The sequence below is a fragment of the Tamandua tetradactyla genome, chromosome 5 (genome assembly GCF_023851605.1).
Source record: "Tamandua tetradactyla isolate mTamTet1 chromosome 5, mTamTet1.pri, whole genome shotgun sequence".
NCBI classification, from domain to species: Eukaryota; Metazoa; Chordata; class Mammalia; order Pilosa; family Myrmecophagidae; genus Tamandua; species Tamandua tetradactyla.
The window spans coordinates 170,226,019-170,246,405 of record NC_135331.1 but is presented as its reverse complement, the minus strand read 5'-3'; the positions used below and the strand labels follow the sequence as shown (position 1 = coordinate 170,246,405).

Below are 20,387 nucleotides of genomic sequence, written 5' to 3'. Positions count from 1 at the left end.
TACCTTCTCTGATTCCTTTCCTCCTTCAATACTGTTTTCTTCTCTAAGGTAGACATGGTCATTTCTAGATACAAATAAAATTAAAATGTGTACAACGTTAATTTTGTTTTTTCTAGACAATGCATTATTCTGAGGCTGAGTTAAGAGTTAGGACTATGATACCTTAGGCTTATTTCTGGGATTCCTTGCCATTCAGTTACCATGATACTAGAGAACCTTCTATGAAAAATAAACGTGCTCATTTTCCTTCTCATTGATGTATTAACAAACCGGCTGTAATATCAGATAGAATTTTTAATCATAAAAGTATTTACTTTCAAATTCTCATCCATTCTACTCTCTTGCCCCCAGAGAGTCTCCCTATTTGAGGAATTTTGTTGGCAAAATCAATAATGCCCACGATAGGCGGATAAAGGATTGCAGGTAAAATTATGGAGACTTTCTCAACCAGAAGAAGCAGAACTCTGAACTCTGCTTCAAAAAAGTTTTTTTGAAAGCAAAAAAAAAATTGAAACAAAATCCTAGATTTACAAAGAACTTTAGAAGTTTTATAGTCTTAACTTATATTCAGTTTCTGAAATTATGGGATTCTAATTGTAAAGCCTAAAGATTGTTAACAAAACCAAAACAAAGATAACTTGTGAATAATAGCAGTGCAGATTTAATTACTTTTTTTCCCCATGTTTCTGGTTAAAGGAAACCCGTATCTCCAGACAAGAGGAAATGTAATGAAAATACCATGGCATGAGTATGGGATCTTTATAGAGAGAGAATGAGATCATTCATTTAATATGTCTTTCTTTCACTCCTTCATAGCAACAAAATGGGGTAAACAGCAGCAAACTAAACAGGTAGTATTATTAAAAAAATTAAAGAAGGGTGAAGAGTAAGGGGTGATAATGGCACCATTTTAGGTAACACAGTCAACGAAGGCCTTTCTAAGAAGATGAATTTAAGCAGAGACCTGAATGAAGGTGAAACTATGCACCGTTCCAGGGCAGAGCTTTCCAGGCAGAAGGAATGACAAGTTCTCTGAGTAGGGACCAAATTAGAGAAACTGAGATCTTTATAATGGCTGGGGGAAAGGACAAGAATAATGACATAAGAGGCAAGGAGGCAATAATGAGATACATTTTAGATGCTTGTAAACAGTTAATTTTTTAAATATAAAGTTCTTCCTAACAGTCATGCGAATGGCCCTGTCCTAGAGAGGATAGGAACAGTTTAAAGAAAAAAAATTCGTTTAAATGTATCCTATATAATGACCCTGATGTCAAATTATGCCTGTTATTGATGTCTACTACATGTCACACATGACAGAGAGTGGTGGTGTCCTAATGAAGGTAAGTTCTAGCTAAAGCCTATCATATGGATATAATATTTTTACAGTGAGGAGTGATTGGCTTTAACATACATAACGATTTAACCAACCATTTATTTGTAGACCAGCTCTAGGTGGATACAAAGCTTTTAATTTTGTCAACAATCCATACCTATTTATAATTGTTTCCAGTTTCATCATCTTTTAAAATGGTAGTCTATATATCAGAGGTACAGGTAAAGTTTCTAATCTTCCTGAAATGATGTGAAAAGATGGCAACTGCTGTGTGTGTGGGGGGGGAAATGCCTGAAAGTACCCTGTTTCTCTCATACATGGTCAGACTAAAGAGAAAATCACCACTTTTTAATAGAGTCATTATGAATTGAGATTAAGCTCTAAATAGTTTGCTACTCCTTTTTTTGTCCATAGTTTTTTTGAAAGTTATAATTTTAAAATTTTAAAACAAGTAGCCAGATTTCAACATTTTATGTATTAACTTGTGGTTAGTTTAATTGTAAGGTCTTATATATATTTTAAAAATAAATAAGAGTAAATTAGGCCAACTGTGTCTAATTAGGGTAATAAGTTGTATTATTTCATCTCTGAATGATGAAAATAATTTAAAATATCTTTTTCTTATATTTCAGACCTTTTTATGGTTATCATGAGAAGGAAAGACACTTTATGAAGATCTATCTTTACAATCCTGCAATGGTGAAAAGGTACAAAGAAAAATGAAACCAAAATCTGAGTAACTACCACTTAAGTACTGTAATAATATAAAAAGAAAAATTGGAAGACAGGCTTATATATTGTTTGTAGCTTTATTAAATAAAGAGACCATAATATGTGTATCTATGTGTATATAGAGAGACCCCTGAGTAAATTGATGTTTATGGCTTGGACTCTGGAAATGCTATTTCAAGTGTGGAAGGACCTTGATATATGACTCTCAGCTGTTTTTCTCCTGTCTTAGAGTTTGTGGGAGTAAGTAACGAATTGAGCAGCTTTGTGTAGTCTTGGTGCCCTGCTTGCCAGTCCAAATGTTAAATACTTAGAGTGCTCTTCAGTTTCAAAGTAAGGAAAAATGTGTGAGTAGCCGGGGTGAGAGAACTACCAAGATCTCAGAATCCTGCAAATTCCTTACTAAATGTTAGTGAAATTTTATATCTTGGGTTTTTTGTTTAGTTTGGGGTGTTTTTTTCCTTCCCTCACTTACTCTCTCTGCTCATTCTCCCAATCATCCTGGATCCTGGGTATTGAGGGCAAAAAGTGCACATATGTGGAAGATTTCAGTCATTCTGTGTGGTTCAGCACAAGGGTCTTCACTGTGTGTGGCATCAAGTTAGAGTAAAGGAGGGGTGCTGCATGTTATTTTCTCTGCCAGTGCACATCGGGTTCCGAAAGAGGATATCCTTTTGGTAAGACACAAATTGGATATTTCTCTAAAGTGAACTTAGACACTAACAAGCATAGCCACCAAGGACATGAGGCTTATTCTGAATTAGGCCATTTGACTACTTCACTGATCACAGCCATTATCCTAGTGATTATTTCCTCCTCTGAATAATTAGTGAAAATTAGTTTTCTTTAAAGCCTATCTCTGACCTTACCCTAAAGGCTTCTGTTGTGTAGTATACCAAATGAATTTTCCAGAAGAGGTGCTTAGGGGCAGTGATATTTTCTTGTACAGTTCCTCTACTCGCACTTTCTCATATCCATGAAATACAAAAGAACACGTTCTATGGATTCTTATTCTCTCTTGAACATACAGTGCATTTTCCATCTTTCTTATCCACAAGATGAATGAATGGATACAAATTATTTGGGGGCTAACCTTTACTTATTCATCTCCTATAACTGTTACTTCCTATCTTACTGAACCACCCTCTTTTTTTTTTTTTTTTTTTTTTTTTTGTGCACCTGCAGGCTCTAGGAATTGAACCCGGGTCTCTGGCATGGCAGGCAAGAATTCTGCCACTGGACCACCATTGCATTGCCCCCCACTCTTTTTTTAATTTAATGTTTATTTTGAAATAATTTCAAACTTACAGGAAAGTTGCAAAAATATTACAGAAATTATACACAGGACTCTAATGTACTTCCCACCCCCAGATACCCAGATTTACCAATTATTACCAGTTCACTTTTTACTGTTCATACTGGGGAGCATATTACCTTGCTCTTTTTTTTTTTTTTTAATCTTTAAAAAATTTTTATTTTGAAATACTTTCAAACTTACAGACATTTAGAAAAATAGTACAAACCCCATACAAAGAATTTCAACACACCTTTACCCCTCTCTGAGATAACCAGATCCACCATTTTTAACATTTTGCCACATCTGCCTTGTCATTCTATTTCTCCATCCATGTACCTATCAGTCAATGTTCTGAACACCTGAGTGTAGCTTATATTTATCATGCTCCTTGAACATGTATATTTTCTAAGAACAAGGATATTCATTTGTTACTACCTTAGGTGCAGTTACCAAGTTCAAGAAATTTAACATTGATATAAAACCTACAGTCTATATTCCAGTTTCTTCATAAGTCCCAATAATGTCCTTTTGAGCCTTTTCTCCTCTCCTGCTTGATTCCATCAGTATCATGTATTGCATTTAATTGTCATTGTGTCTTTAGTTGGTCATTTTTTTTTATTTAGTTGTGGGAACATATTTTTAAAATGTAGTTGAGAAGGGAAATATAAATTTTTCTTTCTCACCCACTCCCAAGGATACCATTCAATGTGATTAATCACATTCAAGATATTGCAGTACCCTTGCCACCTTTCATTTACTAAAACTTTTTCATTTCCCCAAACAGAAGTCCTATACCCATTATGCTTTTTTAATGCTGTTTTCTTTTTTTTACTTTTTTTAATTGTATGATATATATACAAAGCAAAGAAAGAAAAAAGCAATAGTTTTCAAAGCATTTTTCAACAAGTAGTTATAGGGCAGATCCCAGTTTGTCATGGGGTGCCATACTATCCTCTCAGATTTTTCCTTCTAGCCACTCAAGAATATAGGAGCCTAGAAGGAATAAATATTTTTTATCATCACAATCGACTTTTTTTTCTTTTTTTGTGAGAAATAACATATATACAAAAAAGCAACAAATTTCAAAGCACAGCACAACAATTAATTGTAGAACAAATTTCAGAGTTTGGTATGGGTTACAGTTCCACAATTTTAGGTTTTTACTTCTAGCTGCTCTAAGATCCTGGAGACTAAAAGAAATATCAGTTTAATATTCAGCAATCATATTTGTTTGTTAAACCCTACCATCTCTGTATAAGTTCACCATCACCTTTCTATCCCACTCTTAAGGGTTATTTGGGCTGTGGCCATTCTTTTTCATATTGGTAGGGTCTGTCAGTAATATGGGGTAGGGAGATGGAATTAGCTGATGTTCTGGAGAGGCTGGGCCCTCTAGGTTTTAGGACCCCGTTTTGCTTTAACTCTCCGTTGTCCCTGCCCTGGCCCCTGACAACCTGTACTCTAATTTCTGTTTCTTTGTAGTAACCATGGGGCTTACATTTAACAGCCTAAAGCTATAACATCTTTTTGCTTTGATACCAACTTAACTTCAATAGTATCTACAAGTTATGTTCCTATACCCTTCTATTCCCCACATTTATGTAATTCTTGTCATAAATTGTGTTTATACGTTGTGAGTACAACACAAACGATACATCGTTACATTTTATGCATTTGCCTTTTAGATCCTGTGGGGAAAAAATGTGGAGCAACAAACCAAAAATACAATAATACTGTCATTTATATTTTCCCATGTCATTACCCTCACAAGAGATCTTTATATCTTCATGTGGCTTCAGTCTATTCTCTGTTGTCCTTAACTTTCAACTTGAAGGACTCTCTTTAACTTCTCCTTTTGGGCCTGTCTACTGGTAATGAATTCCGTAAGCTTATCTGGGAATGTTGTGATCTCTCCCTCATTTTTGAAAGATAGTCTTGCCAGATGTAGAATTCTTAGTTGGCAGTTTTTTGTTTCAGTACTTTAAATATGCCAGCTTCACTGTCTTCTTGCCTTTCTGGTTTCTGATGAGAAATCTGCATTTAATCCTATTGAGGCATGACATGTTGCTTCCCTCTTATGGCTTTCAGAATTCTGTTTATTTCTGGCCTTCAACAGTTGATTATAATATGCAGCACTGTGAGTCTATCTGGGTTTATCTTGTTTGAAGTTCGTTGAGTGTCATGGGTGTAAATATTCATATCTTTCATTAAATTTGGGAAGTTTTCAACTATTATTTCTTTGAATATTCTCTCTGTCCATTTCTCTCCCTCTTTTCCTTCTGGGATTCCCACATTGATTGGTACTCTTGATGGTGCCCCACAGGTTCTTCTGGTTTTGTTCACCTTTCTTCATTCTTCTTTCTGTTTTTATTCTGAATGATTTCAGTTGTCTTATCTTCAGGTTCACAGATTCTTTCCTCTGCCAGCTCCAAACTGCTCTTGAAACCTTCAAGACAAATTTTTTTTTTCTTTCAAATAATTTCACTTTGATGTAACTTAAAGTCTGAACATTCTGTAAGGTAACAGTCTCTTAGTACCTATGGGAATAGGAAAGGTCAAACAAGCTTCCTGAAGGCAGAGTGCCTGAACTCAGTGGTCATACCACTAACTCTCTTTAAAGCAGGGTCTTCTAAAAATGAGAAACCTAAGCAACTGGAAGACAAATGACTTCCTCGAACTTCGGAAGTAAAGTACCATATGTATCCATGAAAGGGGGCCCCAGGAAAAAAAAAAGCTTTTAAATGGTGCTGTGAAGAAACCACTTCTGAGTCTGATTCAAGGACAGCAACCCAGAGAAGGAGATTACCAGACTAGCAGCGCCACTCTTGAGCTCCCTACTAACCAGCATATATTCTGACTTGGACTGGTGAGACTTCTCTCGCCTTACTAGTTGGGAGGTGCCTGATGACAACCTTAATGAGACTCTGAGCCAGGTCAGTGTGGCTTTATTTTCTGTGAGAAAGGTAATTGCAACTGTGTTGAAAATCCTGGAGGCAGCTAATGCCAGATCTCCTGGGTATTACCTTTGAATTTTAGATGGTTCTTTCAAGTCAGAGGCACTGCAGATACTAACGGTAGCAATAAGCAGCCCCTTGGTAAATCCAACTCAAAGCTTTGACAATCCAGATTAGTCTTTCTGTGTACCTACCACCAACACACTGCCTGAAAGCATCCCACAAATATAGAAGGAGCAGGGGTGGAAGGCTGCTGTTTCCCAGAGTAACCTGTCAGGCTTGGCCCAGGTTAAAAGGAGGCAGAAGTTGGTTTCAAGACTTGGGAACTACAAACTCAAAGTGTGCTGCTACCTATGGATAGTGGAAGTCTGTTTAGTCACTGTGGTCAAGCAACGGATTCTTCCTCATAAAGGTGCCAAGGAAGATACCTTCTGCTGTGATCCTCCTGCTTACTTTCTTCATCTCCTCTACCTTGGGAAGCTGGGGCCCCACCTGTCTCTCTTCCCTCAAGGCAGTTTTTAATTTCTGTTACTATGGTCTTAAGCTCTATTTGATTCCTTGTCATAATTTCCATCTCTCTCTTGATATCCTCTGTCATTTTTATGATTTCCTTTACGTTTGTTCACATTTCTCTTTAGTTCTTAGAGTACATTTAGGACCATTTTTTTTTAGTCTTTGTCTCCCATGCCCCAGGTCTCTTCCTCCTCATTGATGGTTTCTAATGCTTTACTCTTGTCCTTTTCCTAGGCCACTGCTTCATTCTTTTGCATGTTTATAACCTCTTGTTGATATTTGGACATTTATATCAATGCATTATTGTTGGAATTTAGATTCTAAAGCATCTGTTCCTTAAACTTATATCCAGTTAGTGATAACAGAGCTTGAACTAACAACAACAAAAAAGGAAAACCCTTTCCCAGTTTTTACAAATTGACTTGTGCGAGTACTCTCCTTCAGGGCTTATCCATACAGTGCGTTTAAAGAATAGCTCCACGTCAAAGTATAGGGGCCTGCTTGATCCTTTTTGTACATGCGTGTTGTCTTGGGCGTGTACATTTGTCCCTAGAAATGTCTCCATTTACAATTAGGAAATAGTATCCTCATGTCCCTGGGCACTGCACTGTTTGTCCTACAGTCAGCAGTCCCTTGTTCCAGTCATCCACTTGACTGCTCGTCCACGGCTCTATAGGAGAGCTGTATGAACTGCCTTCTGTACATAAGACTATTTCTGGGATGGTGAGTCCTTCAGAACACCACCACATAGTTTAGGCCATACATATATGCTCACAGATTGTACACAAGAATTACTCTGCAGCCTCTGGAACCAGAAACAGGAATCTGTACTGGGAGCTGAGGCTGCCTCTGTGTCAAGCCAGAGGGTGAAGGAGGGGCTAGCCAGTGTATCATGAAGTCCTGTGGCTGTTTGGTAGCCTTTTTCTTGATTCCATGTTAGCCGTGTTACTGCAGTTCTTTAACTGTTTTTTTTGAGCTTTGAGAAAGACATTTCTGCCAGTTCTTGTGGTTGCTCAAACTTCTATGGGGAGATAGAACCGTGAAACTTCTCATTCTGCGATTTTTAATCTCCTGATCCCACCCTGGAACATGTCCTACCTCTGAAATCCTAAATGTCTTGATTTCTGACTACAGTTTTCTGCCTTTCTTTTAAAACAGTTTTTGAGGTGTAATTTACATGCCACAAAATTCACACATTTTAATTGTACATAATTCAGTGATTTGTAGTAAATTTACTGAGTTGTACATGTATCACGATAATCCAGTTTTAGAATATTTTCATCACTTCAGTAAGATCCTTCATTCCTTTTTCCCCCCACCTTTTTAACTATGTACCTAAATTACTCCCACCCTACCTGTTCTCAGACTTTAAGCCCCATAGCTCCACTACTGTTGCCCCAATTTTATAGCTTCCTCTTGCCATTAATTCCTTCCCTTTCCAGTTTAGATTCTGTGTCTTATCTTTTCAACTCTCTTGCCTGATGGGTGAAATCATCGATTCTGGATTAATCCATTTATTTGCTTTCTGCTAAACTCTAGTTTCTGGTTATTGCATGATAAAACATTACAGTTTGGTGTAACTGTAAATTCATGGTCTTCAATTTCACTTGGACCTTTCCTTTTCCAACATTATTTCTATTTTTCTCTAATTAACTTTCATTCTCTACCCTCTTTACTCAAATGTTGAACTCCTACTAAGGCCTTGCCTCGTACTTCATGAAGCAAATAGAACCGATAAATTTAGAATAGAGTTTTTTATTAGAACAACCAGTTTTACTTAAGAATATTCGTGATGACATAATAAAAATTACTTTTATTAAGTCTTGACCCTTGAGTTACATGGTTCTTATGTCAAAATGAAGATGAGCATGAAACACATCTCCTTGTGCTGAAGTGCTTTGATTGTCTCAAGGAAAAGAAACACTAATATGTTTGTTCTTAGTTGCAAGCTGAACTAGCCCCCCTTTTTTATGAAACATCATTTTTACTTGAATAATTAACTGCAACGAGAGACAAGCCAAGTTATACAGACTTGCATGTGTGGCATATACTTTCTCAAAATGAACCAAGTGAGTCTGACTTTAAGAAAAACAACTAATAATAATTGTTGCAATGATAAAACTTGAGCTTTCAAATAAGCAATAGAACTTTGGGAAACAGTACTTGCTACTGTGAGCTTAACAGGTTTCCAGAACAAATACAAGATTTTTTCTGATGAGATAGGTAGAGATATTAAAAATATAATTTTTTTCATATTATTCAATAAATGTATCAGCGTGTAGAATCAGTATAACTTAGTGGATCTTTATTTCCCAAAAGACCAGTGTGCATGGGGTTAGAAAATCATCAAGGGTTAAAGATCCATTCAGTTGCAAGATACACCAATAGATTTTAATGTGACAGTAAAAAAGTTGACTGATAAGGTTTAAAATTTAACATTGCAACAAACCTTTAAAAAACTACCAATTGTTGAGTTTCCATATAGTATTAAAGAATAATATCCACAATTACCTGAAAAGGCAATTAAAGTACTTTGTTTTTTCAACTACATGTCTGTGTGAGGCTGATGGTGTGAGGTTGAAACTTTCTTTGTGTGCTTCAACCAAGACACATCAGATTGGAACAGGCACAGATGAGAGAACCAGCTGTCTTATGTTAAACAGATTTGCAGAGTTGAAAACAATGGTCTCTCTTCTCGCTAAATTGTTTTTCAGAACTGTAGTTTTTCTTTGAAAATGTTATTTTACGTTAATATAAGTTTTTATATTTAAAAATATAAAAATTTTGCTTTTTTTGCTATTGTTATTTTAAAATTAGCAAATATCTTTAAAAGTTTTCAGTTTTAATTTCTAAAACAATAAAATCAATAGCTATAACTCATATATAAGCTCTTTGGAGTTCTCAGGAACTTTTATAAATGAAAAAGGGGTTCTGGAACCAAAATGTTTGGGAACCAATGAAATAGAGTTCTCTTAATTTCCTGTTAAAAGCCCTTAAAGTGTATTCGTGTCCATTCTTTCCTCCTCATAACCTATTACATATTTCCCCCCTCATCTCCAAGGCTCATGGTCCATCCTGTTTGACCTTTTCAAGGACCTCTTCTACCTATCAGTTATCCCCATATCCCTTTACCATAGCCTTTAAATATTAATAAGACTCGGCTAATTTTAAACACATACAATTCATGCTCATAGTCATACAGTTACTGTTCTCCTTTGAAGAATTTATCCATAGTTTGTGTAACTAATTATCTCCCTTTTACTCTTTGCCCCTTCTTATGTTATTTTATTTTATTGTGAAAAATAACATATATACAAAAAGTAATAAATTTCCAAGCATATTGCAACAATTAGTTGTAGAACAGGTTTCAGAGTTTGGTATGGATTATAATTGTATAACTTTAGGTTTTTACTTCTAGCTACTCTAAGACACTGGAGACTAAAAGAAATAATATAATGACTCGGCCGTCATACTCATTGGTTAAATTGTATCTTCTCTACTATAACTCCACCTTCTCATTTGATCTTTCTCTCAGTCTTTTGGAATACTTGGGCAATGCCCATTCTAATTTCTTCATGTTGGAAATGACTGTGGATAATATGGGATAGGGGAATAGAGGGATAGAATTAATTGATGTCCTAGAGAGGCTGGGTTTCAGGACTTATCTGGCCTAGGAACCCCTTTGTAGGGTGTAGGTTTCTGGAAAGTAATCATAGTGCCTGGATCCTTTGTAGAATCTCAGATAATGCCGTAGGTGTTCTTTAGGGTTGACAGGAATGGTTTTGGTTGGGGTTTTGCAAACCATGATAAGTAGTAATGTCTAGCTGAAGCTTGTGTCAGAGTAGCCTCTTGGCTGTATTTGAACTCTCTCAGATACTGATATCTTATTTTGTTACAATACTTTTCCCCCTTTTTATCAGGAAGGCATTGTTGATCCCACGGGACCAGGGTCAGGCTCATCCCTTGGAGTCATATCCCACATTGCCAGGGAGACTTTCATCCCTCACATAGGTAGAGGGGTGATGATTTCACTTGCAGAGTTGGACTTAGAGAGAGAGAGGACACATCTGAGCAACAGAAGAGGTCCTCTGGAAATAACTCTTAAGCATAACTATAGGTAGGTTTAGCTTCTCCTCTACATAAATAACCTTCACACGAACAAGCCTTGAGATCAAGGGCTTGACCTATTGACTTGGGAATTTCTGTTTGAGACAGTAGCAGGGGTTTCCCTGGTGGTAAAGTTTAATAGTTCAATATTTTTTTCTCCCATCCCTCAAGAGACTTTGCCAATACTTTTTTTATTCTTGTCATTTTTATTTCTTTTTAAAAATCCATCAAAGGTCTCTCCATACCTACCTGTTCAGAAATTTGTTCTGAATGGTATCAGGCATGACTTGATACTTTTGTGGGGAGTTGAGGCCTTGTGGGGACTGTGCAGGTTTTTTTTTTTTATGATACATAACCACATACAAACACATACATTCTTACCATATAATCATTCCATTCTTGTTATATAGGAAGAATTGATTGTATATTTATCATGATCATTTCTTAGAACATTTGTATCAATTCAGAAAAAGAAATAAAAAGAAAACAGAAAAGAATCCATACATATCATACCCCTTACCCCCCTTCATTGATCACTAGCATTTCAATCTACTAAATTTATTTTAACATTTGTTCCCCCTATTATTTATTTATTTTTAATCCATATGTTTTACTCGTCTGTCAATAAGATAGATAAAAGGAGCATCAGACACAAGGTTTTCACAATCACACAGTCACATTGCAAAAGCTATATTATTGTACAATCATCTTGAAGAAACATGGCTACTGGAACACAGCTCTACATTTTCAGGCAATTCCCTCCAGCCTCCCCATTACATCTTGACTAACAAGGTGATATCTATTTAATGCGTAAGAATAACCTCCAGGATAACCTCTCACTCTGTTGGAATCTCTCAGCCATTGGCACTTTATTTTGTCTCATTTCTCTCTTCCCCCTTTTGGTCGAGAAGGTTTTCTCAATCCCTTGATGCTGAGTTCCAGCTCATTCTAGGATTTCTCTCCCATGTTGCCAGGAAGGTTCACACCCCTGGGAGTCATGTCCCACATAGAGAGGGGGAAGGCAGTGAGTTTGCTTGTCATGTTGGCTGAGAGAGAAAGGCAACACTTGAGCAACAGAAGAGGTTCCCTTGGGGGTGACTCTTAGGCCTGATTTTAAGTAGGCTTAGCCTGTCCTCTGCAGGCTTGAGTTTCATATGAACAAACCCCAATGTAAATTCCCTTACATTTAAGTTCAACCTCATTAGCTAATTATCCACCCATCTCTAGCTTCCATGTATCTCTAAGTTCCCTGTATTACATGCCTTTGAGTTTACCCTTACCTGGTCATAAGAGCAATATCAAAGTATCATTTTGTGTCTGACTTATTTCACTTAGCATTATGTCCTCAGGGTTCATCCATCTTATCGTGTGCTTTAGAACATCTCATCTTACTGCTGCATAATATTCCATTGTATGTATATCCACATTTTGTTTCATCTGTTGATGGGCACTTGAATTGTTTCCATCCTTCGGTGATTATGAACATTGATGTGAAAATGTCTGTTTTTGTTACTGCTTTCAGCTCCAGAACAGCCAAACTGTCTTCTATAGCAGCTGTACCATTATACATTCCCATCAGCAGTGCACACATATCCCAATTTATCCACATCCTCTCTACCCTTTGTAGTTTCTTGTTTGTTTAGTAACAGCCATTCTTACAGGTGTGAGGTGGTATCTCATTTTGTAGTCTTGATCTGTATTTCCCTTATAGCTAATGAAAATGAGCATTTCTTCATGTCCATATGCTTTTGAGCCATCTGTATTTGCTCTTCAGAAAATGCCTATTCATATCTTTAGTCCATTTTATAATTGGTTGTTTGTTCCTTTGTTGTTGAGTTGTATTTCTTTATATATACAGGAAATCAAATCTTTATCCATGTGAGTTCCAAATTTTCTCCCATTGAGTTGGCTCCTCTTCATCTTTTTGACAATGTCTTTTCAAGCACAAAAGCATTTGATTTTGACGAGTTCCTAATCATTATTTTTTTTTCATTGCTTGTGTTTGGGTTGTAAAATTTAGGTCACTACCTCTTATTACTAGGTCTTGAAGATGTTTCTGTATATTTAATCTTCTAGGAGTTTTATGTTACTGGTTCTTATATTTAGGTCTTTGTTCCAGTTTGAGTTACTTTTTTTTTTTTTGGAGGAGCAGGAGTTACTTTTTGTATAGTGTGTGGTATGGTCCTCTTTCATTCTTTTGGTTATTGATAATCCAGTTCTCCCATACCCATTATTGAAAAGACCATTCTGTCCCATTTCAATGGATTTGGGGGCCTTATTGAAGATCAGTTGACCATAGATTTGGTGGTCTGTTTCCATGTTCTCGATCATATTCCATTGGTCAGTACTTCTATCTTTGTGCCAGGACCTTGCTGTTTTGACCACTGTGGTTTTATAATAAACTTTGAAATCGGGAAGTGTTAATCCACCCACTTCATTCTTCTTTTTTTTTTAGGAGACCTTTAGTTATTCGAGGTTTCTTGCCCTTCCAAATGATTTTGTTAACTAGCTTTTCCATGTCTTCAAAGTCAGTTGTTGAAATTTGATTGGTATTGCATTGAATCTGTAGAGCAATTTGGATAGAATTGACATGTTAACTGCATTTAACCTTCCTATCCATGAGCAAGGAATATCTTTCCACCTATTTAGATCTTCTTTGATTTCTTTTAGCAATATTATGTAGTTTTCTGGATACAGGTCCTTTACATCCCTAGATAAGTATTTGATTCTTTTAGTTGCTATTTTGACCTCCCATTAACTCTTTAACTTATTCCAATGTGGATTCTACCCAAACCATTGTCCTGAAATTGCTTCCACTAATGACTTCTCTTTTGCCGGGTTCAATTAACACCTTTCCCCCCCTTATCTTTTGACCTCGTGGCAATACTTATGATGCCTTAAAACAATTTCAAATGTTGGCATCTGTGATAGCAGCCTCCTCTGGTTTTCCTTCTACCTCACTGATCATTTATATACATGCCATTTTGTTTTTCGTCTTTTAATATCTGGGGTTTTCCTTAGGTATCTGTCTTGGGCTCTCATCTTTTCTCTTTATACTTTCTCTTCCCTACAGTGCTATCTACTCCCATAGTTTTTTTTTTTTTATTCATCTTTATGTATTTAACTTACAAATGTGTATCAATAGCCTAAATTTCCCTCTTAATGATTATATCAACAATGTTACATAAATAGAATAGCATGTTAATTAAAAAGGAGGGCTCAGGTATCAGAGAAAATTTGAGTTGAAATATAGCTCTGCCACTTTTTAAAAAAATTTTTTATCGTAATAACATATATGCAACTGAAAATTTCCCATTTTAACCACTTTCAAGTGTACTATTCATTGGTATTAATTACATTCACAATGTTGCTTCACCCATATCTGTTACCTCCACTTTTTTCATCTCTTCTAATAAAAACTCTGTCTCTATTAAGTAATAGCTCCTTTTTCCCAACCCACACCATTGGGCCCTGATAACCTATAAGCAATTATCTGTCTCTGGGAAATTGATAGGTATCTCATATAATTGAAATCGTAGAATATTTGCTTTTTAAAGTTTTTTTTTGTTACATATTTATTTTGATTGTGTTAAAATATATATAACATAAAATTTACCATTGTAACCTTTTTTAAAGTATACAATTTAGTACAGTGTTGTGCAATCATCACCACTATCTATTGCCAAAACTTTTTAATCACCCTACATAGAAATCCATACCCATTAATTTATTACTCCCCATTCACCATGCCTCCCACCTCTGACAACCACTAATCTGCTTTGTTTTTCCATGGATTTACCTATTCTAGATATTTCACATAATTGGAATCATCATACAGCATGTGACTTTTTGTGTCTGGCTTCTTTCACCCAGCCTAATATATTCAGGGTTCATCATGCTACAGCATGTATCAGTACTTCATGTCTTTTCATAGATGAATAATATTCTATTGTGTGTATATATCACATTTTGTTTATCCATTCTTCCATTTATGGACACTTGGGCTACTTTCACCTTTCAGCTTCAGTGAATGATGTTGCTATAAATATTAGTGTACAAATATCAGTCCGAGTCCCTGCTTTCAGTTCTTTTGAATATGTACCAAGAAACGTGATTGCAGATTTTATGTTAATTCTATGTTCAACTTTATGAGGAACTGCCAAACTGATTCCCAAAGTGGCTGCACCACTTTGCAATGCCATCGACAATGCATAAGGGTTCCAGTTTCTCCACATCTTCATCAACACTTACTATTTTCTGTTTCGTTTTGGTTTTTTTCTTAATAATAACCATCCTAGTGGACTTGAAGTGGTATCTCATTGTAGTTTCGATTTGTATTTCCCAGATGACCAATCATGTCAAACTTCTTTTTAATATTCTTATTGACCATTTATATATCTTCTTTGGAGAAATGTTTATTGAAGTCCTTTGTCCATTGTTTAATTGGGTTATTTGTCTTTTTGTTGTTGCGTTCTTGCAGTCCTTTATATATTCTGGATATTAAATCCTTATCAGATACATGGTTAGCAATTATTTTCTGCCACTCTGTAGGTTGTCTTCACATTTTTGATAGTGTCCTTTGACATGCAAAGGTTTTTAACTTTGATGACGCCTATTTTACCTATTTTTCCTTTTGTAGCTTGTGCTTTTGGTGTCATATCTAAGAAATCATTACAAATGCAAGGTTATGAAAACTCCCCCCTCTATTCTCTTCTAAGAGTCCTATGGTTTAGCCCTTATGTTTAGGTCCTTGACTTGTTTAGAGTTAAGTTTTATATATGGTGTCATGTAGGAGTCTACTTTCATTCTTTTCATGGGGATATCCAGTTTTTCCAACATTACTTGTTTGAGAGATTATTCTTTACCCAATTTATGCACTTTGTAGTCTTGTCAAAGCTCAGTTGGCCATAAAGTGCTCAGATTTATTCCATTGGTTTGCATGTTTGTCTTTATGCCAGTACCAGACTGATTGCTATGGCTTTGTAGCTTTGCCACTTTTAATTTGTGTGATTTGAACAGCTTATAAAATCTAAGACTCAGTTTTCTTATTTGTAAAAAGGGGATAATAGTAGTAGATAGGGTTGCAGTGAGGATTACTTGAGATTAAGCGTTTAAATCTCAAATACTATATATTAGATAAAGTACTAATACATAGTACTTAAAATAATGTTAGCTGCCTCTGTTGTGTTAATAAAATATTTTTACCCTTATTTTTCAATATTATCCTAAAAATCTACCTGACTATCCCACTATACCCAAACCCTACTATGTCTAAAACTGAATTTATCCTTATTCCTCCTCTAAGAAACAAACAAAAAAATTTGTTTTTCCTCTATTCCTAATTTCAGTAAACGGCAGCATTACCTAAGCCAAATGTCTTCTAGGCATCATCAACTCCTGTTCTGCCTCATCACCCACCAAATCTAGTCATCAAGTCCTGAACATTTTACTCCCTATATGTCTTCTAAATCAATAATCTTCATGATCTATCATTTCTTAGTTTTCTTAGCTTTCTCACTCCTTTCTTTAGTCATGTATATTCTCTAATCTGTTATTTAGTTTTCCTATTATTCCCTTCTCAAATTCCACTACCTTTTAACAGGCTCTGTATGGCTTCTTACTATCTCTCTAGCCCCCACTTCTCACCATAGCCTCTGACAATAGGCTACAGCCTTATTCAGTAGTTTCAGTTCCTGAATAAGCTGTGCTTTCTCATATCCCTTTACATGTGCAACTTTATTTGCAGGAAATCTTCCTTCCCCTAAGAGAAGAAATATCCTCTGTTCATCCTCTAGTCTCTGACTTACGGACTTCCCTTCAAGAAACCACCTTGCACCCCTAACTGATTAGGTGTCCCTTCTAGACATTTCATATATCTCCCATTTATTATACTATTAGTAATTGCTTATAATCTATATTATGAACGAAAAAGTGCAGAAAAGATAAATATTAAAATGGTGTTACACCTCTGAGTGGTGGGATTATGAGTCATATTTCCTTTTGCTTTATCATTTTCTTTCAGAGCATGCTGCTTGCTTTAAAGCTTGGTTTAAACTTTTAATTTCTAAGAAAATACAAATTTCTAATAAAATTGAAATGAAAATTTTGTGTGTTAATATGATGTTTTCTCTATTCTTATAATCATTGTTTAACTTGACATTTTAGGAAACATAATTTTATGATTTAATTTTTTTTTTAATTTAGGATATGTGAACTTTTGCAAAGTGGAGCCATAATGAATAAATTTTACCAGCCTCATGAAGCGCATATTCCCTACCTCCTACAGCTCTTCATTGACTACAATCTGTATGGAATGAATTTAATAAATCTGGCTGCTGTCAAATTTCGGAAAGCAAGACGGAAAAGTAAGGTTAATTTTACAAGTTCAAATGAAAGCTTTGAAGCAAGTGTCATATAACTGATGATAAGATAATATATATTTAGAAAAGAATTACTGAGTAGATCAAGATTGAAAAAATATGCAAAATGGATTAGAGGTATTCAGGAAAAGCATCTAAGAAGAAATGTTTCATTGTTGTTGTTGTTGTCATAACACCTTTATTGAGGTATAATTCCCACACCATACAGATCACCATTTAAATTGTACAACTCAGTGGTTTATTCAGGGTTATATAACCATCATTACAACCAATTTCAGAATACTTCCATCACCCTGCACTTTTTCTCTTTCTCTTCCATTCTTTTCATCCCTTAACCCCATTCCTAAGCAACTTTCTGTCCTTATATATTTGTCCATTCTGAACATTAAACAGAATCTATATGTGAGTTTTGTGTGACTTCTTTCACCTAACATATGTTTTCAAGGTCATCCATATTGTACCATATATATACTTCATGCTTTTGTATGGCCGAATAATATTCTGATGCATTGATATACCACTTTTTGTTTATTCATTCATCAGTTGATGGCCATTTCAGTTGTTTTCCCTGTTTGGCTCTTATAAGTTATGTTGGTATATATATTTGTGTACAAAATTTGTGAGGTCATGTTTTCCTTTTTCTTAGATATATACTTAGGAGTAGAATTGCTCTGTCAAATAATAACTCTATATTTAAATTTTTGAGGTACTGCTGAACTGTTTTCCAAAGCTCTGGACCATTTTACATTCCCATCAGCAGTGTATGAGGGTTGCAATTTCTCCATGTCCTTGCAGCACTTATCTAACTTTTTAATTGTGAAGTGGTATTTCATTGTGGTTCAGATTGGCATTTCCCTGAAAGCTGATGATGTTGAGTATCTTTTTCATGTGCTTATTGGCCCATTTATATATCTTCTTTGGAGAAGTGCCTATTCAGATCCTTTGCCCATTTTTTAATTGGGTTGTTTTTCTTTTTATTAAATTGTAAGTGTGCTGTATATATTCCAGATACAAGTCCTTTATCAGAGGCATATTTTGAAAATCTCTCATTCTTTGCATTGTCTTTTCACTTTTTTAATAGTGAAACATAAAAGATACATACTTTGAGGCACAAAAGTTTTTCATTTTGATGAAGGTTAATTAATCTATTTTACTTTGATTGCTTGTATTTATAGATCATATCTAAGAATCCAGTCTCAAAGCCAAGGCCACAAAGTTTTATCCTCTCATTTTTAAAATGAGTTTTATCATTTGGGCTCTTATCTTTGGGTCTTTAATCCATTTTGAATTCCTTTTTTATTATGGTATGAAGAAGGGGTTCCAACTTCTTTTTTTTGCATGTCATTGTCTAGTCCCAGCACCTTTTGTTGAAATGTTCTTTCCCCATTAAATGGTCTTTAATGGGGACCTTAAACCCTTGCAAGGGTTTATTTCTGGACTCTCAATTCTATTCCATTGATCTATATGATCTTCTTTATGCCAGTATCACACTGTCTTGCTTCCTGCAACTTTGTAGTTACCCTTCAAAGATTTCTATGCTTCTGATTTCTTGAGAGTGTGAGTTCTCTAACTTTGTTCTTTTTCAAGATTATTTTCACTATTCTGGGTCCCTTGAGTTTCTACATGAACTTTAGGATGAACTTGTCAATTTCTATAAAGAAACTACATAGGATTCTGATAGCAGTTGCATTGAATCTGTAGATGAATTTGTAGCGTATTACCATATTTAACAATATTAAGTCTTTTGAACCATGAACATGGAATGCCTTTCCATTTATTCTTTTTTTTATTAACAGATATTTTCTTTTTTTATTGTGAAAAATAATATATCTACAAAAAAGCAACAAATTTCAAAGCACATTGCAACTATCAGTTTTAGAACAGATTTCAGAGTATGGTTTGGCATGGGATACAATTCCATAATTTTAGGTTTTTCCCTCTAGCTGCTCCAGACACTGGAAACTAAAAGAAATAGCAATATAATGATGTAGGAGTCATACTCATTTGTTAATGCTATCTTCTCTAACTCCACCTTATCCTTTGATCTTTGCCCCAATTTTTAGGAGTGTTTGGGCTATGCCCATTCTAACATTTTCATGCTGGAAAGGGCTGTCAGTAATATGGGATAAGGGAATAGAACTAGTTAATGTTGTGAAGAGAATGGCCCCTCTGGAATTCAGGACTTATCTGGCCTAGGGATCCATGTGTAAATTGTAGGTTTCTGGAAAGTTATCATAATGCGTGAAACATTTGTAGAATCTGAGATAAAAAGGGTCTAGGGGTTCTTTAAGGTTGGTAGGATTGGTTTTGGTTGATGTTTGACAATCCATGATAGAGGAGTATCTAGCTGAAGTGTAAGAGTAGCCTCCAGAATAGCCTCTCGAGTCTATTTGAACTCTCTCAGCCACTGATATCTTATTTTGTTAAATTCTTTTCCTCCTTTTGGTTAGGAAGGCATTGTCGATCCCACAGTGCCAGGGCCAGGCTCAATCCTGAGAGTACGTCCCATGTTGCCAGGGAGACTTTCATGTTTGGATCCATTTATTTTTTTCAATAATTTATAGTTTTCAGAGTATATTTTGTACTTCCTTTGTTAAATGTATTTCTAAGTGTTTTATTATTTTTGATGCTATTGTAAATGGCATGGTTTTTTAATTTTCGGATTTGTCATTGTAAGAATCTCAAAATATAATTGATTTTTATATATTGATCTTGTATGCTGCAACCTTGTTGAACTTGTTTATTTGTTCTAATAGTTTTTTTTGTGGATTCCTTAAGATTTTCTATATACAAAATCATGTCATCTGTGAATAGAGAGTTTTACTTCTTCCTTCCCAATCTGGATGACTTTTATTTCTTTTTCTTTCCTAGTTGCTCTGGCTAGAACCTCCAGTGCAGTGTTGAATAGAAGTTACCAACATGGGCATCCTTGTCTTGTTTCTGATCTTACAGGGGAAAACATCCATCTTTCGCCATTAAATATGATGCTAGCTTTTCAACTATCAGGTTGAGGAAGCTCCCTATTAACTATTCCTAGGTTTTTTTTAGTGTTTTTAACATGAAATGGTGTT

General features: G+C 35.3%; 1 protein-coding gene across 8 annotated transcripts in view; it reads left to right on the top strand.

Annotated features, from left to right (window-relative positions):
* The window catches only part of REV3L (REV3 like, DNA directed polymerase zeta catalytic subunit), a 227,730-nt gene that overhangs the window by 79,685 nt on the left and 127,658 nt on the right, over positions 1 to 20,387 (top strand). For all 8 annotated transcript variants that reach the window (XR_013176357.1, XM_077162672.1, XM_077162671.1 and 5 more), the window contains 2 exons: positions 1,969 to 2,043; positions 17,141 to 17,301. Coding sequence is in view for 7 of the 8 variants with exons in the window: in XM_077162672.1 (XP_077018787.1) it covers positions 1,969 to 2,043; positions 17,141 to 17,301 (236 nt within the window). In the remaining variant the exon portion in view is untranslated. The remainder of the gene's footprint in view (positions 1 to 1,968; positions 2,044 to 17,140; positions 17,302 to 20,387) is intronic.